At 40.3% G+C, this 20,523-nt stretch overlaps 1 protein-coding gene across 1 annotated transcript in view; it reads right to left on the bottom strand.

Annotated features, from left to right (window-relative positions):
* LOC118493906 (nesprin-1-like) overlaps nt 1-18,773 on the bottom strand; it is a 59,658-nt gene extending 40,885 nt beyond the window's left edge. The window contains exons 1-16 of the mRNA XM_035995745.1: nt 17,953-18,773; nt 15,422-15,483; nt 10,325-10,420; nt 9,566-9,649; nt 7,675-7,695; nt 7,291-7,383; nt 5,800-5,981; nt 5,491-5,687; nt 4,729-4,841; nt 4,160-4,198; nt 2,739-2,846; nt 2,184-2,321; nt 1,593-1,757; nt 1,209-1,321; nt 892-1,060; nt 511-607 (exon numbers count right to left, since the gene is read on the bottom strand). Coding sequence (XP_035851638.1) covers nt 511-607; nt 892-1,060; nt 1,209-1,321; nt 1,593-1,757; nt 2,184-2,321; nt 2,739-2,846; nt 4,160-4,198; nt 4,729-4,841; nt 5,491-5,687; nt 5,800-5,981; nt 7,291-7,383; nt 7,675-7,695; nt 9,566-9,649; nt 10,325-10,420; nt 15,422-15,483; nt 17,953-18,097 — 1,822 coding nt within the window. The 5' untranslated portion in view covers nt 18,098-18,773. The remainder of the gene's footprint in view (nt 1-510; nt 608-891; nt 1,061-1,208; nt 1,322-1,592; nt 1,758-2,183; nt 2,322-2,738; nt 2,847-4,159; nt 4,199-4,728; nt 4,842-5,490; nt 5,688-5,799; nt 5,982-7,290; nt 7,384-7,674; nt 7,696-9,565; nt 9,650-10,324; nt 10,421-15,421; nt 15,484-17,952) is intronic.
* Between the last annotated feature and the right edge of the window lie 1,750 nt (nt 18,774-20,523).

The following is a 20,523-nucleotide window of genomic DNA, read 5'->3' as shown; positions in this document are numbered from 1 at the left end:
TTATATTGAGATATCTATCTCTGTAATATTTCTAATTGTATTAGACTATTGTGGACAATCACATGGCTTTATTCACTGCATCACTGAGCAGGACTGCTTTATTGCAATATTGTATTTTTATGTGATTTTGGCATTGAAATGATTAAGTACCTTCATTTGCCAAGTGTTTTATTTTCCCGGAATAGCCACAAAAAAAAGACATTTCTGTATTTTATGCATAAAAAAGTGTTCAAGGTTGTTCCTTTCGGCTTCATAGGAGATCAAGATTAAACCTTTTAATTGATTTTCCAGAAAAATAACTATATCACGATATAATGATATATAATTACTTAGACCTTCACAGAGGATTTTATCTGCATCTGCAGCTCCTAAATGCCATTTTTTTAACAGTTATCAGTAATCAAAAAACATATGTACATAAAAACATACAGCATGTACCTGATCCAGGAAGGTTATTGTGTACATTACATATCAAATCATACATTTACTGTATACATTTTAATTTTTCACCTGAGCTGTCAGCATTGACATAGGCCTCAGCAGACAGTTTCAGGGACTGGAACAATGCCTCGTAATTTTCAAAGAAATGTTGCTTCTCCACAAATGCCTGATGAAGACAGAATCAAATGGAAACTATTACCACATGTTAGGAGACAATACTTACAGTAACATCATAATGGATATACAGCATTAAATCTAGTAGTCATACACTATGTAGCAGGAATTATTTGTTAAATCCGTAGGACTTTTATCCAATAATATCCTAAAATTAAACAATAGAGTAAAATACTTTCCATACTTTTCTTAAGTTTCAAGATCTACACAGGACCCTAAAGATTCAATTAACATTTCAGCAAATCGTTTACAGAGTGAAACAAAGCCTGAGCTTACAACATAGTTGTGGAGCATCAGTTCCACGGACTCTTGTCGGCTGTATTTTATGATCCAGGATTTGAGCTTGGACTCGGCTAGAGTGAGGAAGCCCTGCATGTGGTGTTTGTTCTCCTGGAATTCCATTCTACACAAGTGGATGTTAGAAGATGTAGAGACAAAGTTCATCCTAAAAAAGACAAAGTTTACAAACGATATCAGACCTACAGCTTGACCCTCACATTCTGTTTCTCCTCCGAAAAGCAAAATGTGAAATCATGCCAAGTGAGCTAGTTAATATCAGACTTCCAAGAGAGATTGGCAGGTGTCTTTATTACCTCTCAGCCATGTCTTGGAGCTGGTCTGGGGGAACAGGGACTCCATCAACACTTCTGTCTTTATGGATCCTCTGAAATACTTGCTGGTGACTTTCCAGGCTCTTCAACACATCCTGCACAGTGTACATGTAAATACATACAGCACATGAGCACATAAAAACAAACAAATACTTGTAAAGACTGAAGAAAAATAGGTTTCTGATCAGAGCATTTGATAACAAATTAAAAAAAACTGTGCATTCAGTATTAGGAGCAGTGTACTGCTCCTAATACTGAATATACTTTTGACTAAAATATAAACTGAACAAAGCCACCACTCTGTCCAGCGCCAAGTTGTCCTTTGTTTCAGCATTTTGCCTCTCCTGTCTACAGCTCCATGCTAACCTTGTGCTGCTCCAGAGCCCTGTGCACAGTGGTAGCTGTCACATCGTGTGCCTGATGGACGATGATCTCTTGTCGCAGGGCTCCTTCAGCCTCATGCAGCCACGCCCCCACCATATCCAGAGGAGCCGGCAGAGACCTGTCCAGCTGCAGATGCCAGTTCAACAGCTGAAATAAGAAACACAATTGAGCAGATTGTGATTGTTCCGCTTATTGCATGGCACAACAAGAACAAAAATCACCTTACAACCCCAATTAAAGCTCAAAAGTGAAAACACATTACAGATAAAACAATTACAATGAAAACTTTTAATCACACACTGGAAATAAACAGACTGCAAAGCTAATTTATATTCATTGCTTTTGCTTCAGTTTGTGTCCTTATTGAATAGAGCTAAATTATGAATAAGTAGGAGACAAATCACCATTACACTTGCTTGAAAACAAACAAACAATAAACAACTAACAGTTCCAGACTGACAGACTGGTTATTGTTGCCCTGGCCTTCTAAAAAACACATGCAACCATGACATCCTGGGTTCAAATCTGTCTGGAAACATTTAAGAGGTTGAATGTCCCGCCTGCTTCTCTCACCATATTAGAGACTCTTTCCCAGGCCTGTTTGACCAGAGCCTGATCCACAGTCAGCATCCCATCCTTCTGAGTGGACTGCAAAGCTCCATCCACCTGCTTCCTCCTCATTTCCAACTGGACATGCAGACTCTTGAACAACTAAAAAGAAAGAAGAAGTGAAATCTGTTCATAATTCAAAAATATTCAAGTTACAGTATACAAACATGTGCTCTCTCTCATGGGTCACACCTTCTTCCCATTGGTATCCAATCAGAACCTCATTAAAACCTGTGGCCTACTGTCTCTGAATGCTGAATCCTCTTTCTGGCTTTACATTCTCAGACTCTCTGAATAATGTGCAAATAAAATGGGGGTATCCCACATGCTGCTGAATATGGAAAGTATCCCGAGGCCTGGTGGAATAAGCCAGATTGACTGAAAGTATGACGGCTGCCGTCTGATCCCCACAGTGTAATGCCACTGATTAAGCTAATAATAGGAGCGTCTGTGCCCAGTGTGCCCAGTTTAAACTGCCCCTGCCCCCCCCTCCCCCCCCACACACACACACACACTAACCTGGTACTGTTGAGTGAGATTGCCCTCAGTCTCCTGAGCCTGTATTGTATCTCTCTCCAGCTGGTTGAGCCACATTTTGAGCTCCCTCAGGCTCTTTAGCTGCTCTCTCTAGGAGGCCGGGATGGGTGAGAGGTGGTGGGGTGAACAACGGGTGGAAATATGGTTGTGGAAATTGGAAAGTGCAACGGGGAAATGAAAAACAAATTAAAAAAGAGAGGACGGAAGAGTGTAAGTGAGAGGGTAAAACAGAAAGATGGAGAGAAAAGGTGATTAACCAAATAAATGTTTGAGGGATTGATGAAAGGAAGAGGGTGAAAGAGAGGCATGTACTGTTAAACATGTGTTCTCCTAATCCTCTGTGTCTCCCTGTAGGACAAAACGTCAAAAAACCCACAGCTGCCAAAAACACTCAACTTAAACAGGGTACTTTGTCTGAGACCCCCTACTAACATTTCATTGGATTTTGAGTAACCATGACGATAATACTATGCTGCTCAAAAGCTTGTGAGATTGTCTATTCAGTTTGAGAGCTGTTCATTCTCAGCCTATTCAGTTTAATCACTTCACATTAGCTCCTGTAAGGATATCAAACTTTATTCTTTATGACAGCGTTAAAATAAATTAAGCTAATTCCAAATGGAAGCAGACTTTTATCTGTTACATTGTACTCAACTTCTGCAAATCATTTTACAACCAGTGTTTCAGTTGCTATTTATTTTTATAAAACAACACTTTTGTTGTTTTTTGTGAAAACACAAGGGCCAATTGACCTTTATTCAATAAAAGAGAATATTCAGGACAAACATTAGTGTGTAAGCAAGAACTGTCAACAAAGAACCAAACGGGTGTGAAACACAACAACCACCAAAAGCCTAGTCAGTGTTGTAAGACAACAAAACACAGTGCAACACTGAAAGCAAGTGGTTAGCGTGGCTTTAAAGCACATCAATGTTCCTGCCACTGTTAACCTTAAAAATAGGCAACCTCTATTCATAAGCTTTCCATCAAATACGCTGTATCAATGCACACTGCCAATGCCAGAGGCTTTCATTGTCATGCTAATGGAACCAGAAGCCATAGCGGGAGGTAACGTTAATAAATGGTAATATCACGTCTTATTATACTGGACTTCCCTTTTGTTATCATGGCTCAGAAACCCTGCGGCAGGAGTATGACATCAGGTAAGATAAAGAGCCAATATTAGCACATAGGCTCTATTTTGACATGATAAAACAATGTTTAATCTCACCCATACACTGTACAGTAGGCAGTGATACTGTAATCCAATAACAGAGCCTGAAAAATAAGCATTAATCATATTTATATGGAAACTATGAATGTGCATGGGTGCTAATTGCATTGAGCTGTGAAAAATGATGGAAAACCTGCCCCTGGGACCTTTAAGTTACTCTATAACCTACCTCCAACATTTCCTCTATATCCCGAGGAGCAAGACATTGCTGTAGGACAGAGGCCAGCACAACAACCACAGGAAAGCAGTCACGACACAAAAACACCAGAGAGACAAAGACAAGGAGAGAAATGTGCAACAAGAAAAGACACAAAATAGGCAACACACTGCCAGACCTGAGTCACATAACAAGTGAAATTACTGTTTGTTTTAACCTAATTTGTATAGCAGACTGGTGGTGGTTACTGCATCAGAAAATTTGAGAAAGAATTAAGTAATCATAAATTATGGTAATTCACTTCCTGTAATTGCTCTGACTTGTACCGAACTTGGCCATGAAAAAAGCCTCACCCACCTTGCCCTTGCATAGATTAAAACAAGCATTAAAGTTTAAACGGTGTTTAGAAGGACCCAGCTGAGCACACAACATTAACTAAACATGCCATCTATGTATATGCCATGGCTGAAGTTTGACATACTAACTGTGACATCTAAAGAGAAAGACAAAACACACAGGATGCAGAATAAGAGAAGACAATGAATGACGTATCCAGACTGAGATGAATCTGAGCTGGTTACCTCTTCTTCTGGCTGTCCGTCTGAGTCGCTCTGCTTTCGTTCAGGATGATGCTTCAGGAACTGGGCTACGTATGTCATAATGGATTTCTCATCTGGCTTGTCTACATCAACATCTAAGGAGGGAACCACATTAATGTAATTAAGTAAATTATATCAAGTCGAGGCAAGCTGATAATTCTTCCACAGTTTCTCTCAAACAGGAAAATAACTGGAATTGAAAAGAATGTTTGACTGACATCTATTCAGAAACAGACAACCACCTTAAATGAAAACAACCTTCAGCACTTCAGATTAGTGTCCAAGTTTTGTTTGGAGGTTCCACCATGCTGAATCTCATGGCCTAATGGAACTCGATTATATTGATGTCAAGCTTGATTTGTTAGAGTTCATTCTGAAAGGCAGGCGTGAAGGGGCACAGCTGGTGTTTGGAAGTGACACTGAGGTGCACATTTGATGCTGTGATAGATGCCCACTATTGTATTTCAGTATTCTTGAGAAAAAAACTGTTCTATATGTTGAAAAGCTACAGATTTAAATGATGTGTAAGACAAGTCATTTCTTATTAATTGAGTGAGTAACACAAAGCGCATATTGTTTTCTATTAAAGATAATATAGCCAAGAGAAAAAGAAAAGGTAATACAAAGGCAAATGACTGTAGAATCAATTTGATCCCATGATGTTGTAGATATGTGGTTAGTTGCTCTGTTTAGTTTTCATCAATATGATGACAAAGTCACTAAAAAATACAAAATGTAATTTACCCTCTGGGTCGAGAAGTTGTGGAACGCCCAGCTCTGTCTCAGCCAATAAGAAGGCTTCCTGCAGATTTTCTTGGTTGGGCCTCCCCCATACACGCTCCATGTCAACAAGATTGGGCCGAAGGGCATGGATAACTGCAAAGAATGCTAACCCTGTGCGCCAACTGGGGCCAAAGTCCTTTACCTCAATGCCCAGACGTCTACAAAGAACAGAGCAAAAGCAGAAGGAAAAAAAAGTTTCACTGTTAATGGTGTGGGGCATTTTGCATTTGGTTTTGAAGAGCAATACAATTTGTAAGGGAGACTACATACTTGGTGGCTGTCTGCTGGACCCATCTTAGTAGTGCCTTTCTGGCTCCGCCCTGCATAGGTGGGAGGGGTTTTCTTTTGACAGGTGGGCTGGTGGTTTCAGTGCTGCTGGTGGAGCTGTCCAGTGAAGAAGTGCTGCTGGACAAGGCCTGAAGTGCTGGTAGGCTACAAGTCAGCTCCTCAATCTGAAAAGGACAGGAAACCAGGAAATAAATCAGGCCACCATACCGACATATTTACCATTTACTCAATAATAATTTTTTGAAAAGCTTTGTCATTGTAATAGTTCTTAATCTTTGTGTTTGGTTTTTGCAACTGATGCAGCTGACATCCCTCAGTGATACACAAGCTCTTATGACCCTATGGCTCTATAGACCAGTTTCCCACTGCTCATGATTGAGCTTTATTTATCAAAGTGTTGTTCCAATGAGCAGCTTAACACTTAAGACTTGAGAGTTGAAATCTTGTTTAAGGGAAACTTAATAATAGATTTGAGGAGATCTGACTTTACTTAAGGCAAATTACAGAATATACATTTTAGAGGTCTGCACTCTCTGAATGCCCTTTTATTTTTATTTTGTTGATCCATATAATGTTGAATAATGAATATATTATGTAACTATGATTGTACAGAATATAATATTTACCAAACCGGAACCTTTCATGTGTGAAAACAAAATAAAAAATATGTGTATGACTTGAGACAACAATTACAAAATATATTAGCTGGTCAAGTTGAAGATTTATTGCTATGCACACATAATCTACTTCTCAGTTTCTCCTCTCTACTGCCAGCAAACTAAGGCTGCTCACAACTCAGAAAATCCATAAACATCAATGTGAAATGAAATACATCAAAATGTCAGTAAGTGAATAATAAGTACATTTTCCACTGTTGTACATTTCCTTTATTTAATATCCTTATGTTTGCTGGAATAGCAGACATCTCTATGTGCTGATGTTGCTAAGAGACTGTAGCGTTGTGATCAAGTTCTTGTTGATCTGTTCATGTCTGAAATGCCTGAGGTAGCAACTGCTTGTTTTCAGTGGAGATGCTTTGGAAGATTGATTTTCCCATCTTAAATTTCTTAAATTTAATTTGTTCAAATTGCTTAGATTTTTGCCACTAGAAACATAAATATGTTAAGCACCCTGCTTTCCTACTAAGTACTGCCAGTTTACAACATGAAACTGATTTAGGCTTTTGCATATTTCTTAATGGATTTAACGCTTCAATGGTTTGAGGGTGTGCTATTAATATGTAGGACAATATTGGCAGCCATGTTGTTATCAGTTTGAAGTCCTGTAGTGAGCTATTGGTGGTGATTTGATGACATGATTGACTTAGACATTCACAACACAAACTTATTTAGCACTAACTTTCTTCTCCGTGTTTTGTCTCTCCTTGTTTTGCTTTGTTTCTTTCATTTTAAAAATATAATATCCTGAAATATGTACATTGCATTTATGTAAATTAACTAAAGGCAATGTTACCTGGAAATAGAGGATGATGGTCCACATCAACCCCAATACAATTGATGGCCGTCCATCAACAATGTCTGTGGAGTTGATGTTCACAAGCTTGATCTGTGTCAAAACACAATAGTCAGTATTTTAATATCTCATAACAGGACCTAATAATTCCAGATTGCAATCAATTCCAGTTTATCCGCTTACATTTCTTTATAATCTCATACATATGGATTAAATTCACACAATTTCCCTCAATCTGGTAACCCTGGTCTCGTACATATGTTTACACAAAATGAACAATATACAGTATGAGCATAATCCTCTGCACTACTGGAAGCAGATAATGCTGACCCTATCTATTGCATGTCCTGAACAAACCAGTGCAGTAACGTTATGAATACTGACCGGAGATCCTCTGTAGGCAGACTGGAAGGCAAACAAGAAATGAGGAAGAGAGAGAAAGAGAGCGAGAGAGCATTTAAATGTGTTTGATTAAGGGGAGGACGCCTCATTGACTGTGAGATAGCAGATACCGTAGCATCACTGAGGTGAGAGAACTTGAGTGGTTGGCTGAGAGGAGAAATCTATCACCACACACAGGCAACATGGATTATATCCAGCAGAGATGGACAGAGAGAGAGTGACACAGGGAGAGAGAGAGAGGGGCAAGAAAAGGGAGAAAGAGAGGGCTGTATCTACTGATATGATGAAGTATTCTATATGATCACACAGAGGGTAATATTACTGTGAAGCTGCAGCACAACAGGTCATCATATGGTAATACAAGCCACTCCTGATATGTGAACAAGAATGGAGGAAGAGATTGGGGGCAGGCTAGGGCAGGGTGGGGTAAGCGTGGGATAGTTTTTGATTAGAATTCATGCAATACACGGTTTCATATTAGAAAACACAGCAGGTCATCCTGACAACTCAACACAGCGGTGTGAAGCTGGAATGGTTAATGGAAGTGTTTTGTGTTTTGACCACAGACACCAGCATAAAAAACACAAGTAACCACCATACAGTAGTAGTTGCATTGGAACCAACAGTGTGTAGGTAAACAGTTTAGTTGACATTATTCACAAATATTTTTGATAATCAATTGTTGTTGTTGTCATTTATAAAACTAAAATGTAAACCATTTGCTGGTTCGAGCTTCTCAAAAGTGCAGATTTGCTGCTTTTCTTGGTTTTATATCATTATAAAGTTAATATCTTTGGATTTGGGGGCATTAGTCAGACAAGGCAAGGGATTTAAAGACTCTAGGAAGTAGTGATGGGATTTTTTCCCTATGTTCTTAGAGTTAGAGGTTTAATAGATTCAAAATCCACAGATTCATCGACAAAGTAAAGAATAGTTAGTTGCTTACCTAGTTGAAATTACAGCTACAGATTTGAAACTCCCGGTTAAATACATATACTGTATTAAAGGTTTATAACAGTTTACCAATATAATTGATGAAATGGTAAACATCATAATGCCACTGCACATTCAACAACGTTTTCTATGATACAGACACAAGAGACGAACATGCATCAGGCATTAAAGCAAGATGTAAATATGGTCTAGACATACATCCGATTTACACACAGAGTGTATTTACATTTAGTTTTCTACACACATAGACTTGTCATAGATACAGCAAAGTGCCCACTGACGTCTCATCTCCAGACTGCAGATTACTGGTGTAGGATTTAAGGTTTTAACCCTCTCACACTTGAGGAAGACAAATCAATGTCCCTGCAGACGCCAGCTCATACTTACGGCTTTATTTATGTATATCCAAGGACGAGCTGATTGAAGCTTTGAGAATGCTTTACTAATCTCACGGAGGGGCAGTTGATGCAGTTAGATTTTTACATCCATTTCAGCATTTTTGGATGTAATTTTGTCAATGAAGTTGCGAAAAGGAAGGAAAACTGGAGTACTAATATCATGGTAAAGTCATAGTTCAATAATATATAATAATAGATATACTTTTTCTGATCATTTATAGGGCAGCCAAACAAATAAATCAATGCCATTTCAGCAGAATATAATAAAGCTTGTGTTTGAATTTTTTTCTCCATTTATTTATCCAACAAAATCTTTGCAGGCATGTTATGTTATTGGTTTTGGGATAAATGAGGGATGTGGGAAGGTGGAGAGAGTAAGAGGAGGGGACGAAGGGGATACAGGTCACACAAGGTCAGGATTCAATCTTTGCACCCACAAGGCAGCAGCTGAGCAGGGAGAGCAGCAGGAGGGGTGAAACAGAGAAGAAGAAAAACATAAAAAGAAGGCCCTGAACTCTTACCTTCCTACCCTCAAGAAAGTTGAGAGCTGTACCGATGTTGGTGACCCAGTGGATCCTCTTTAGCTTCTTGCCTGGCTCACATGGCTGGAAGGAAAAATGAGAACAATAGAGATGGAAAAAAGAAATAGAGAAACAGAGAGGGAAATAAATAGATAAAATAAAACCGTGCAATTGAAAGAAGAAAAGGTATATAGCACAAGTGTGGGAATGACGGCGGAGGAGCACACACTGATTTTCTCATTTATTCTTTTTAACTGTATTTGTGTTTGCTAATAAAGTGAGAAAGACCAAGAGGGCCAATCAGAGCTGTGTTTGACTATAAACAGCCAGATCAATAGGACATAGACAGCTTAGACCTAAGGCAATATTGGCCAAGTAAAATCCTCAAGCTGTGTATGTGGGAATGTCTTTGTCTGTGTTTGTGAACTATGATCTGTCCTTGTTAATCTGGGCTTTTCTGTTCAATTCAAACATCCTAATAAAAGCCGATCAATGAGCATTTCCATGTAATTGGGGCTCAGTTCACATGCACTGCATTATGCTCTTTTGAGATTTGTCAAAAACACTAACCGTTATTATGTAAAGAAAAAACAACCAAAAATAAACAATTAAAAAATGACTGAATCTCTCTGTTATTTGACCAGCCTGATCCTCGTTATATCAATTTAAGTTAAAATTTAATCCAGAAAGATCAGAGGATATGAAGTGTTTGAAGTCTGTGTCCAAATCACAGGCTGTAGAAATGACCATGAGACTCACCAGTTTTTGTCCAGAGAGGATTTCCAGCAGGGCCAGCAGCATCACGCCATCCTTGATATCCTCAAAGAGGTCTGTCACCACCAGAGGCGGAACACGCTACAGAGAGAACAAGTATACCCGAGAGACTTTATTGTAAAATGATTTTGATTTCTGTTAAAACAAGCAGACATAGAAATTATGTAATGCCTGCTGGAATGCAAAGAGTTGGCTTTTGACATTGAAAACAGAATGAAAATGAGTAAAACTTCCCAATTTATCTAGGAACAAATTTGTTGGTGTGTAAGAGACATTTCTAAATACAGTAGGTGCCCTGGCATAATTAGGTACATAAATTCACTGTTTAAATGAATGTTGCATGCTATAAACTCATACAATGGTTTCTCTGTTTTCTTGGAATGCAAAAACCTGGGATTTAAGCCTTAATAGCTCTTACAATGAACATGAAACTATGAGGCAAGAAGAGGATTTTCTCAACATTATCCTACTCTTAGTGGCACAGCCACATAAATAAACCAAAATACAATAAATATATTACATTGTAAGACTTTAACTTCAACTTGTGAAACGTGGATGAAGGAAATCCTCGTAAATTTTCTTTACTTGAAGCCCACAAAAGAGTTTGGCTGTGCCAAGTATTACTGACAGCTAGAGTCAGCCATAAGCAGAGGCTCAGCAGGATCTGAATGGGGTCTTCAAATCCTAAAATATGCTGATGATTTCAAACTGTATCCTCTTCATTGACTTCCTCCCTGACCTGACACAGACTTCTAGACTCAGGGAAATCCACATATCTCTGTTTTTTGCCGGCACCACATCAAGGATTTCTCTTAAAGTACAGTCACATGCTGGGGCTGAGGAGAGCTTTAGAGGGGGGAAAGCATTCAGACGAGCAAGCCATTCACAGGGAGATTAGCAGCAAAGAGAGTGAAGGAGAAAGAGAGAAACTGCAGAAGCAGAGATGTGAGCACGAGTGTGTCTATGTTAGCACATGCAAGTGGAGTGTGTGTGGTGAGAGAGAGAAAAATAAACAACCCCCAACATTGTGGATACGTGATTGGGGTATAATTGAGTAGAAAGAGTGGCAGCGAGAAAAATGATAGAAGGCAAAAAGAGAAGGGACACCAACCTCACGTCTTTCAAAATTAATTAGCAAATACAGTAGCTCTTCTCGCTAATTCCCCTTCAAATGTCATTTCATGGCTTTGGATATTAGAATATTCAGACAGCACTTGTGCCCCTATCATAAACTGACAGAAGAAACACTTACAAAGACCCCTTCAAAGGGGTAGATTATACCATGAGCTAATTGAAGTTAAATTTACCTATTTGTTCATTATAATCCCAAAGCTAATGAGGAAGTTTCTGACTAATTACAAAATAAGAAAGTAATAACCATTTATTCTGCTCAGCCACATGAGCTAAAAAAAATAAATCAAGGTCTTAATGAGCTAATTACATATGAGTGTCTGGGCCATAATTGATTATGAGAAGAGGAGTTTCAGGATGTGGGTCTGTCTGTGCTCTCATGTTATTCCCCTGGTACACTTGACTCAGTGGATTCCAAAAGATCAACAGCATAAAGGAGAGAGGGGCAGAAACAAAGAGAAGACTGAGGGGTTTCATTTTAAAGTTATTTGCGAGCTTCTGAAAGGGCATTATATGTGCTTAAAAGCAACAACATGAATAACTTTTAGAATCACAGTAAGTTACATTATACTTTGGCAAATTCACGCATGAACTTATGGCACAGGATGAATGTCTCTTTAAAATACGTTTGGCTAAGTCATCACATGGAAATTCAAAAAAAGAATACCTGGACTGTAATTGTCAATAAAATACACATGCCATGCACCATGATGTGCCGGGTTTGAATTTAGTGTGCATGGAGTATGTCATCCACTCAATCCACCTCTTCCCCCACTAAAGAAAGAAGGGGGAGCAGGGAAGAGGAGTGGGGCGCTTTACTTTACCGCTGCTGTAATCTCTAAGAACACTTGGTTCACTGATTACTGTGCTAAAACTGTTTGCCTGGAAAATGCCTGATGACGATGAGACCCCAGCCGCTCACACCGGTCACTTGGTAATTAAGCTTTAACCTCCTCAGAAAGGATTTGTCAAAATGGAAACTTGGGAGCCGCTCACTGAATTCTCCCCCCTTGTCACTCCACTGCAGTGCAGGGTGCATCTGTGCAACAAGCCTGATACTTACATGAGAATGAAAATTCTACCATTCTGAGCAAAATTCAAACAATATCCTCTTATATAATATATATGTAATAGCGAGGTCTAAACAACATCACCCTCTATTTAAATAAAAGAAACAACCTGTAAAAAGTACTGCCCTGCTGCTCTCTTACAGTTTATACCTTTGGTCTATAACTGGTGACTTAATCTGGTGAACTACTCTGAGTAATGAGAGTCATTAATCTTCCGTATAAATTACCAGCTTCAGTACGTCTTCTCATAGAAACTCTTTGTCAGAGCTCATAAGACTTCTTTTGTTATACCTGTGGAGTGGAAAAGTAAGGGGGAGGGGAGCGATAGTAAAAGGAAGCCCTCATGCCACGTCTCAACTCACCTAACGATTAATCACATACCTTTAGGCGCTGAATTAAAGACCTGTGATAACTGGAGTGGCCTAATCATCTGCACAGCCAAGGGCATGATCTATCCTATAAACCAACTATTAAAGCTTTTCCCCTCTCTCTATCCTTCTGTCTGTCTCTCTCATACATTTGTTGTTTCTTTAAATGGTTCTTTGAGTATTTATAGATGTGAGACAAGCCCATAAGATGCCATTTTATTTCTACTAGTTTACAGAATGACATCTATAAGAAATGAACCTTCTTATTACAACATGTGCTCCGCACCTGCTGAATTGACTTTTACCCCCTACTCATCACAACGCTCTCCGAACATTTACCAAGCTGCCATGACGACCAAGGCATTTTTGAAGACAGATATAGGCCCATCAGTGTCCCTATGGCAACATCAGGCATCAGGTGAAAGGGTAAGCAGTTTCATGATGGTAGAGGAGGAGGAGAGCAACTAATTTGATCAACAAGGCAGGGACAGAAGCGTGGGGAACAAATACTGTTATCTCCTCTGATGGACCTGTGTGATAGAATCACTAATCTATTGATTAGCTGAATTGACTAATTAAAGTGAATTTAAATGGAATTCAAATGAAATATCCCAGATCTTTGTCTTTGTTTATTGCTTTTTTTTCTAAAGAATTGGGCTTTAGTTTCAGAACTATTGGTCCATCAGACAGACACTATGTTATTGCACTTTAAGTTAAGTTAAAAGAATAGTTAGACATTCTGGTAGTATGTTGTTTTGCTTTCTTGCTGAGAGGTAGATGAGAAGATCGATGCCACTCTCACGTCTGTATGGTAAATATTAAGCTGTAACAAGTAGATGGGTGAGCTTAGCTGAGCACAAACACTAGAAACAGCGGGAGAGACCTAGCCTGGCTCAGTCTGAAGGTAACACAATCTGCCTGCCAGCACTTCTAAAGCTCAATAATTAGCATGTTGTATCTTGTTTGTTTCATCAGTACAAAAATGTAAGAATTTGTGGATTTACGGCGGGTTATGTGCCGGACTATTTCTCGGTTTGGAGCAGCTGCCAAGCAACCAAAGGAGACTCCAGGAAGTCACTGCTCACATTTCGCACACAACCTCAGGTAAAACAGCAAATTTTTGTTTTTACACTTCGGTTTTTGAGATGTAATGTGTTAATTAGTAAGCATTAGAGGGCTATTTTCAGTCTTAATTTTCAGCGTAGCTAGCTGCTAAACTAAGCTGCTAGACCCATCTACATATTTACGCGCAGATGTGAGAGAGTGGTAATAATCTTTTCATTAAACTCTTGGCAAGTGAATAAGTGCTTTTCCTAAAATGTTGAACTATTCCTTTACAGTTTTTAATCCAGACGTTTTGAGGATTCCCTTTCCTTGGTATCCCTCTGAATCCTCATCGTCTTTTATCACTCAAACATTTTCAGTGACCATGAAATAGCAATAGGACTGAGGCTCTACTCTATTGCGTCAAAATGACTTAATAAATAAACTATGTGCTTATCTAAACAGTATTAAAAATTCAAGGCATTTAAGCATTGGGCTGTATGTAATTTTCTGCTGGCACGGTCCTGAGACATGATATTTAATATTACGTCAAGGTTTATTCCCTCCAGAGTGCTTTTCAAATGAATTTTCTGCTCCACGTCACCGCAGTTCAAGGCCTCCACAGCTGTCGTAATCAAATAGGAAACCTTAAAAGGAGCGTTGCAGATTAAAATAACACTTAATTGTGTTGCGCCGTGCCATATTAGCCTTGTCCACCCATTCCTGACACACTATTCAAGCAGTAATGGGTTAAATTGAGGAGCCTAATGCAGTATAATACAATAATTACATGCATATGATGGCCCCTCAGCATGCAGCTGCATCAAGTGTTATTGTTTAGTATAAGTGACAGATATACTGCTGTCCAAGCTCATTGAGGAAGCAAAGGAAGGGCAGTCTTTAACTAAAAACTATTATCCTGAACAATCTAAATTGGCCCATATTGAGATAGAGAGCTTACAGGTTACTGAGACTTAAATTATTGACAGTAGCTTGCAGGAAAAAAGATATACAGTGTATTAAATGCTGTAATGTAAAAGTGATAATTAGAGTGAGAGTAAATCCTTGCTACAAGCTATATGAGATTGGAGGAATAAAAAGGAATATGAAAGGAACATGCAAGTAAGAATGCCTGTGTGTGTGTGTGTGTGTGTGTGTGTGTGTGTGTGTGTGTGTGTGTGTGTGTGTGCGTGCGTGCGTGCGTGCGTGCGTGCGTGCGTGCGTGCGTGCGTGAGCGAGTGCATGCGAGGTCTTAGCTGTCTTAGTAGGCCCCATATGGTGTGTTTTTTGGAAATGGAGCAAATGTCACAGAGAGCACAGAGGATGGACTATAGAAGACCAAAGTGATTGGAAGTGGAAAAGCAATGAGATGGATAAGTTTTCAACCCACAATCACCACCACCAGTGTGTGTGTGTAAACGGACACACAATGCTGGCAGCAGCAGTGGGAATCAACCAGACTCTCTTACCTTTGCCAAGTGGGAATTGATCCATTTTGTGAATGTCCTTTTCTGCACAGCCTCCTGCTCATCTGTAAATCAGAGCCCAGAGCGTCACTATCAGTCACATGCAATCATAAACAAAGAGGGGATTAAAACACAATCTTCTCATTGTCCATTGTTTTGAGAGTTGGTTGGGGTTTGTAGAGCTGTATGGCAACCCTAATTAACTTTTATATTATTATTATTGTCGGTCTAATGTGTCTGAACGTAGTCACACCACATCATACCTTACACTGATGTGGTAAGAGAAGGCATTTGACATTTAAGGATGACATTTTCACTAGCTGGACTCCTCTTAGTGTGGACAGAAAAAATCCTGCTCTCAAAAATGCCCTTTAGATGATAGAAGGGCAGTGGTTCTTCTTATATGATGACATGTACCTCTGTCATGATCTATAAGAGGGTTTTATTCATTTCTGAACACAGTTCAAGCTTGCAATCTGTTGCAACAATACACACACACATAGAGCCAACATTACACCAAATGTTCTGATTTACCTACATATAAGAAAGGGCATTGTTTGTGATGGCTACAGCGATAAAGCCCATTTAGTAAAGGCACAATCAATAGCATAGATGTCTGCTGACGATGTCCCCTAAAAAGCCACTTAACTTAAATGAGGACAAGACATAAATCAAGCCTTGTCTCTCACGTGGGCACAAGCAAACATGGTACACACACGCGCGCGCGCACACACACACACACACGCGCGCGCGCGCACACACACACACACACACACACACACACACACACACACACACACACACACACACACACACACACACACACGCAAACATAGTATAGAGATAGCTTTGTGAAATGTATATGTTCTGCAGGCTTTTTAGAACCAACTACATTACTGCTGTAATCTTTCCTTCGTGATTCCCTTTTGACAGTATAATTCATTATTGCTTGCAGCCAATGCAATAACAATCGGGACTACTGCAACGGTTACATCTGTAATCGACAAATTCATGTGCAGCTGTTGCATGAATCCCTTTATAATGTACACAAACCAGATGTATAGTCTGCCTGAGTCTCTAAGGATCTAATCATGTACAGTGACTGGCACACGTGACAATGTTATTTTTTTCTGTCCCGTCTACGCCACAGAGCAATATCCTTGAGATAAGCATGTTATCAGTGAGAGAGGACGTCTGACACAGTGCTTTCCTCTACCTAATGAAATATGCTGACGGTTTGATTACACTCAAGTTGGTTAGTGTGTCACTAGGTACTGTGGGCAGATGTGAACAGTAAGGGGTGTGTGTGCATCAGAGAGGTGGGAGGGGGGAGTTGTTCATACATAATGCAGATACATTCACGCAAAGTCATACGTGCCACTGAGCAGGTCCCCATTCTATGAATTAATCTTTTGATTGGGTCCAGGAGTAATCAAATATTCATGGATTGTAATAGTGGATGAGAATAAGAACGATTTTGCCCCCACATCCTGGAGCAGGAACATGTGTGACGGAACATGTCTGCACAAGCATGGTGCCAGCCTCTCAGTCTCAGGGACGAGGTGACTTTGAACTCTGCGCACACACAATCACACATGCACACACATTCACATTCTTTCAATATCACAAAGGGAAACAGTCGTCCTCAGCAACCAAGCCTCGCAGCAGTGTTTTTTAACACACTTGATTACCTTCTCGCCTAGTGTTGGCCTGTATCATCTTCATTAGTCTCATCCGCAGCCCCTGAGTTTCCACTTTGACCCCCCACAGTGAAGATGACCTTAATGAAATATCATTAAAATCTAGTTTGCTGTCTCAGAGGCTGTGTCTATAGAGTAATTGTAATAGTGGTTCTGACCCATTCTCTGTTTCGCTTATTTCCCCATAGGATAGATAGCTAATGTGACAGGACACAAATCCAAAGAAACATTATGGTAATGTCTCTTGCAATCTAATCTAATATATCAGACAGTGAGACAGAATGCTGAATGCATAGTATCCAAATACAGATGAGCAGACAGGCAGACTGCCACAGGGTCAAACAGAGAGATAAGAAATCAAACATTTTGACAGTCTGCCCGCTGTGCTGTAACACATGCAGTGAGCTGGTACTTGTCTGCTGGGTAAGCTTGCTTTTACCTGCTGTAGGCTCAGAGCTCAGCGACCTCCACACACACAGACAGACACACACACACGCTGCCAAAGTGGAAACGCCCCCTTTCTGCACATTTCTCTTAACACACACCATGGCCACAGCCCAAAAAATCTCCCCTGCAGGGAACACTTAGTAAGAAAATTACACTGCAAATGCACAGACTCGCATACAGTAGGCACATAGTCCATACTGCAGTGCCACGCTAAATCACACACACACACACACACACACACACACACACACACACACACACACACACACACACACACAGCATACTCTACCACACATGCAAAATATACACACACTTTGTACTTGCCTTTTTCTCACACTCTCCATCTCAGAAGGAAACACACATTCATGCACACACTGTCCCACTTACCACGCAGGTAGTGGAAGAACCCCGTCACCAGGTTGAGGGATGTGTTCTTTTTCGGGGAGCCTTCGCCCCCTGCTCGTCGTGCCATCTTGTACCCCAGACTACACCTTGATTCCCGCCTGTTTTCATGAGGACGTTGAGAGGACATTCACGGCAACCTCCAGGAGAGGCTACACTTGCCCTTGCTCCTGCCCTTGCTGCCTCCCCTTTTTTTTGGGGAGGTGTCTTCAAAGAGCTCCCTGGAGCACTGAACCTCCCGAGATGACAACGGTGAAACTGTTGCTCTGAAGCAAAGCAGGGAGGAATGTTTCACCCTCCTGTTCTCCTCTTGTCTTGCTGTCCTGTCCTGCAGTAGCGGGCTGCCGACTCAGTCAGACTCAGTGTTTTTCCTGCCTGTTAAGCAGCTTTGGAGTGTGATGTGAGTGTATGTGTGATACTGTTTGTGCATGTGTGTGTGTGTGTGTTTGTGTGTAAGTGAGTGAGAGCAGTGCAGTGTCGGCTTGCCTCAGCATCAATCTTTCTTGCTTAGTCCCTTTCTCCCTCTCCCTCTCCCTCTCTCTCTCTCTCTCTCTCTCTCTCTCTCTCGTTCCCTCTCACACACTCTCTACCTCTGTCTTTCTCTCCCACGTTCTCTCTCCCTCTCTCTCTCTTAATTTCTCACTGTAGGCTGCAGGAACAATCCTCTTCCCTCCACTGGCCAGCCAATCAGAGTGCGTGGGAATGAGTGATGTCATACCAGCCCCATACTGATGTGGAAAGGGAGAACTGAGTGGTGAGGAGGGTGGTGGGTGGTTTGAAGGGGATCGTTTAGCAGGTTAGGAGGGGTGGAAGTGTGAGCTGAATGTACACACAGGCGCACACACACACACACACATACACACACACACACTATCTAACACAGCATCGGGACAGACGTGCAGGAATTCCCTATGTGTTACTGGCACTCTAATACCCCTGCTTTCTCTCTCATCCACACAGATACCATGCAGTGCTCTGAGGCTTGCAGATTTCTACTCTATAGAGCCTGCAGGGGAACAGACTATCACTGGCAGTCGTCCTGTCTGATCTGCTACTGTACCATCTTCAAAAGGGATCCGCTTTCATCTGAACCACAGGCACATTCAGTAGTTCTGTTTGTTTTCTCCCAGGGAGGAAGTACTGTATTCAACACAAGAGAGGTGAATACAATAGGAACAACAATGTTAAGAGTGTTTAACCTTCATTCACTTTGAATGAATGTGTATTGCAGTGGAAATTGTGCTACTGCTTGTAAAACTTCAGCATTAAACAAGATGAAAAACAAACTGCAGACAATGGTAGTATTGTTCATCCAACTGCTCTGAATTCAGCATCTAAAGAGACACTCTCCAATCGCAAGGGTTACTAAAACTGATACTAGGAACTGGATCAGAAGCACGCCCGTGTTATGGAGCCAAACCTACCCCAACCCCCTCCCCTGCTGCAGTAAAATTTTAGCAGAAAATACTAGTGTTGCAGTATATTGACCTCTTCTCTTTTTCACTGTCTGATTTCTATCTCTGTCTCTCTTTCTGTCTAACCTATGCTCTCTCTTAATCAATTAATAAAATCTATCTATTTTACTTTATTTCATCCCTCTCTATTCTCTATCACACACACACACACACACACAAAACTCTGGCAATATTAAAAACACTGGGCTCTTCTTTGAAACCATATTCAGAGAGTTTTCAGGAAAGCAATAATTGTGCAGAATAGCCTGGTGGGTCTTATATCAGCCTTAAAGATGAAAGGACCATTCATCATTTGTGTGATTTTCCCTTTTGTTCTTTGGGTTCTCCCCATAAGGGATTTTAATTATGAAAGTCATCAATAATAATGGCAGCTGTCATCCGCTATCTGTCTGCTGATAATCACACTGCTGACACTCCTCCCTTTAACAGCCGTGAAACTGGCCGTCATAGTGCCATTGTGAGCCTATTCCACAGACCTGCCTTTGAAACGAGGGTCCGTTTTACATGTCTGTATGATTACTGTGTATGTGCCTAAGTGTGTTTGTGTGTGTGTGTGTGTGTGTGTGTGTGTGTGTGTGTGTGTGTGTGTGTGTGTGTGTATGTACAGGTACTAAGAGTAAGAGTTCAAAGAAAAAATCATGATGTCCTGTTTTTCTTATTTACATATACAGTGCCTTTACTTAAGCACTCTAAAAAAATTACAAATAATGTTTACTCCAGTGGAAAGCAGAATCCAATGGAACATTCACATTGCACACACTCACAATCTATACTCAATAATATTACTCCAAGAGCCAAACTACAGCCAGACAAAAAGACAAAAATCTATTGTTCTTTTACGTACTGCTGTTTGTGTAGCCCACACAATATTAATGATGTCAATTTTGGAACAGAATATATTGACTAATAAGCCCATGCACAATTTGTTTCTATTTATACCAGTCTCTCTGCCAAGTTAAAGGTGTTTTGGTGTCTGATAAATCATTCCTGAAGAGCTACAGTTCAATTTAGAAGTGTAACGGAACTATCCAAGGTGCTGAACGTACCGATGAGACTCCTTTTAGTCTGACAATAATTTCGT

This window comes from Sander lucioperca, chromosome 19 (genome assembly GCF_008315115.2).
Source record: "Sander lucioperca isolate FBNREF2018 chromosome 19, SLUC_FBN_1.2, whole genome shotgun sequence".
Classification (NCBI taxonomy): domain Eukaryota; kingdom Metazoa; phylum Chordata; class Actinopteri; order Perciformes; family Percidae; genus Sander; species Sander lucioperca.
Note: the sequence above shows the minus strand (reverse complement) of the source record. Positions and strands in the feature narration are given on the sequence as shown.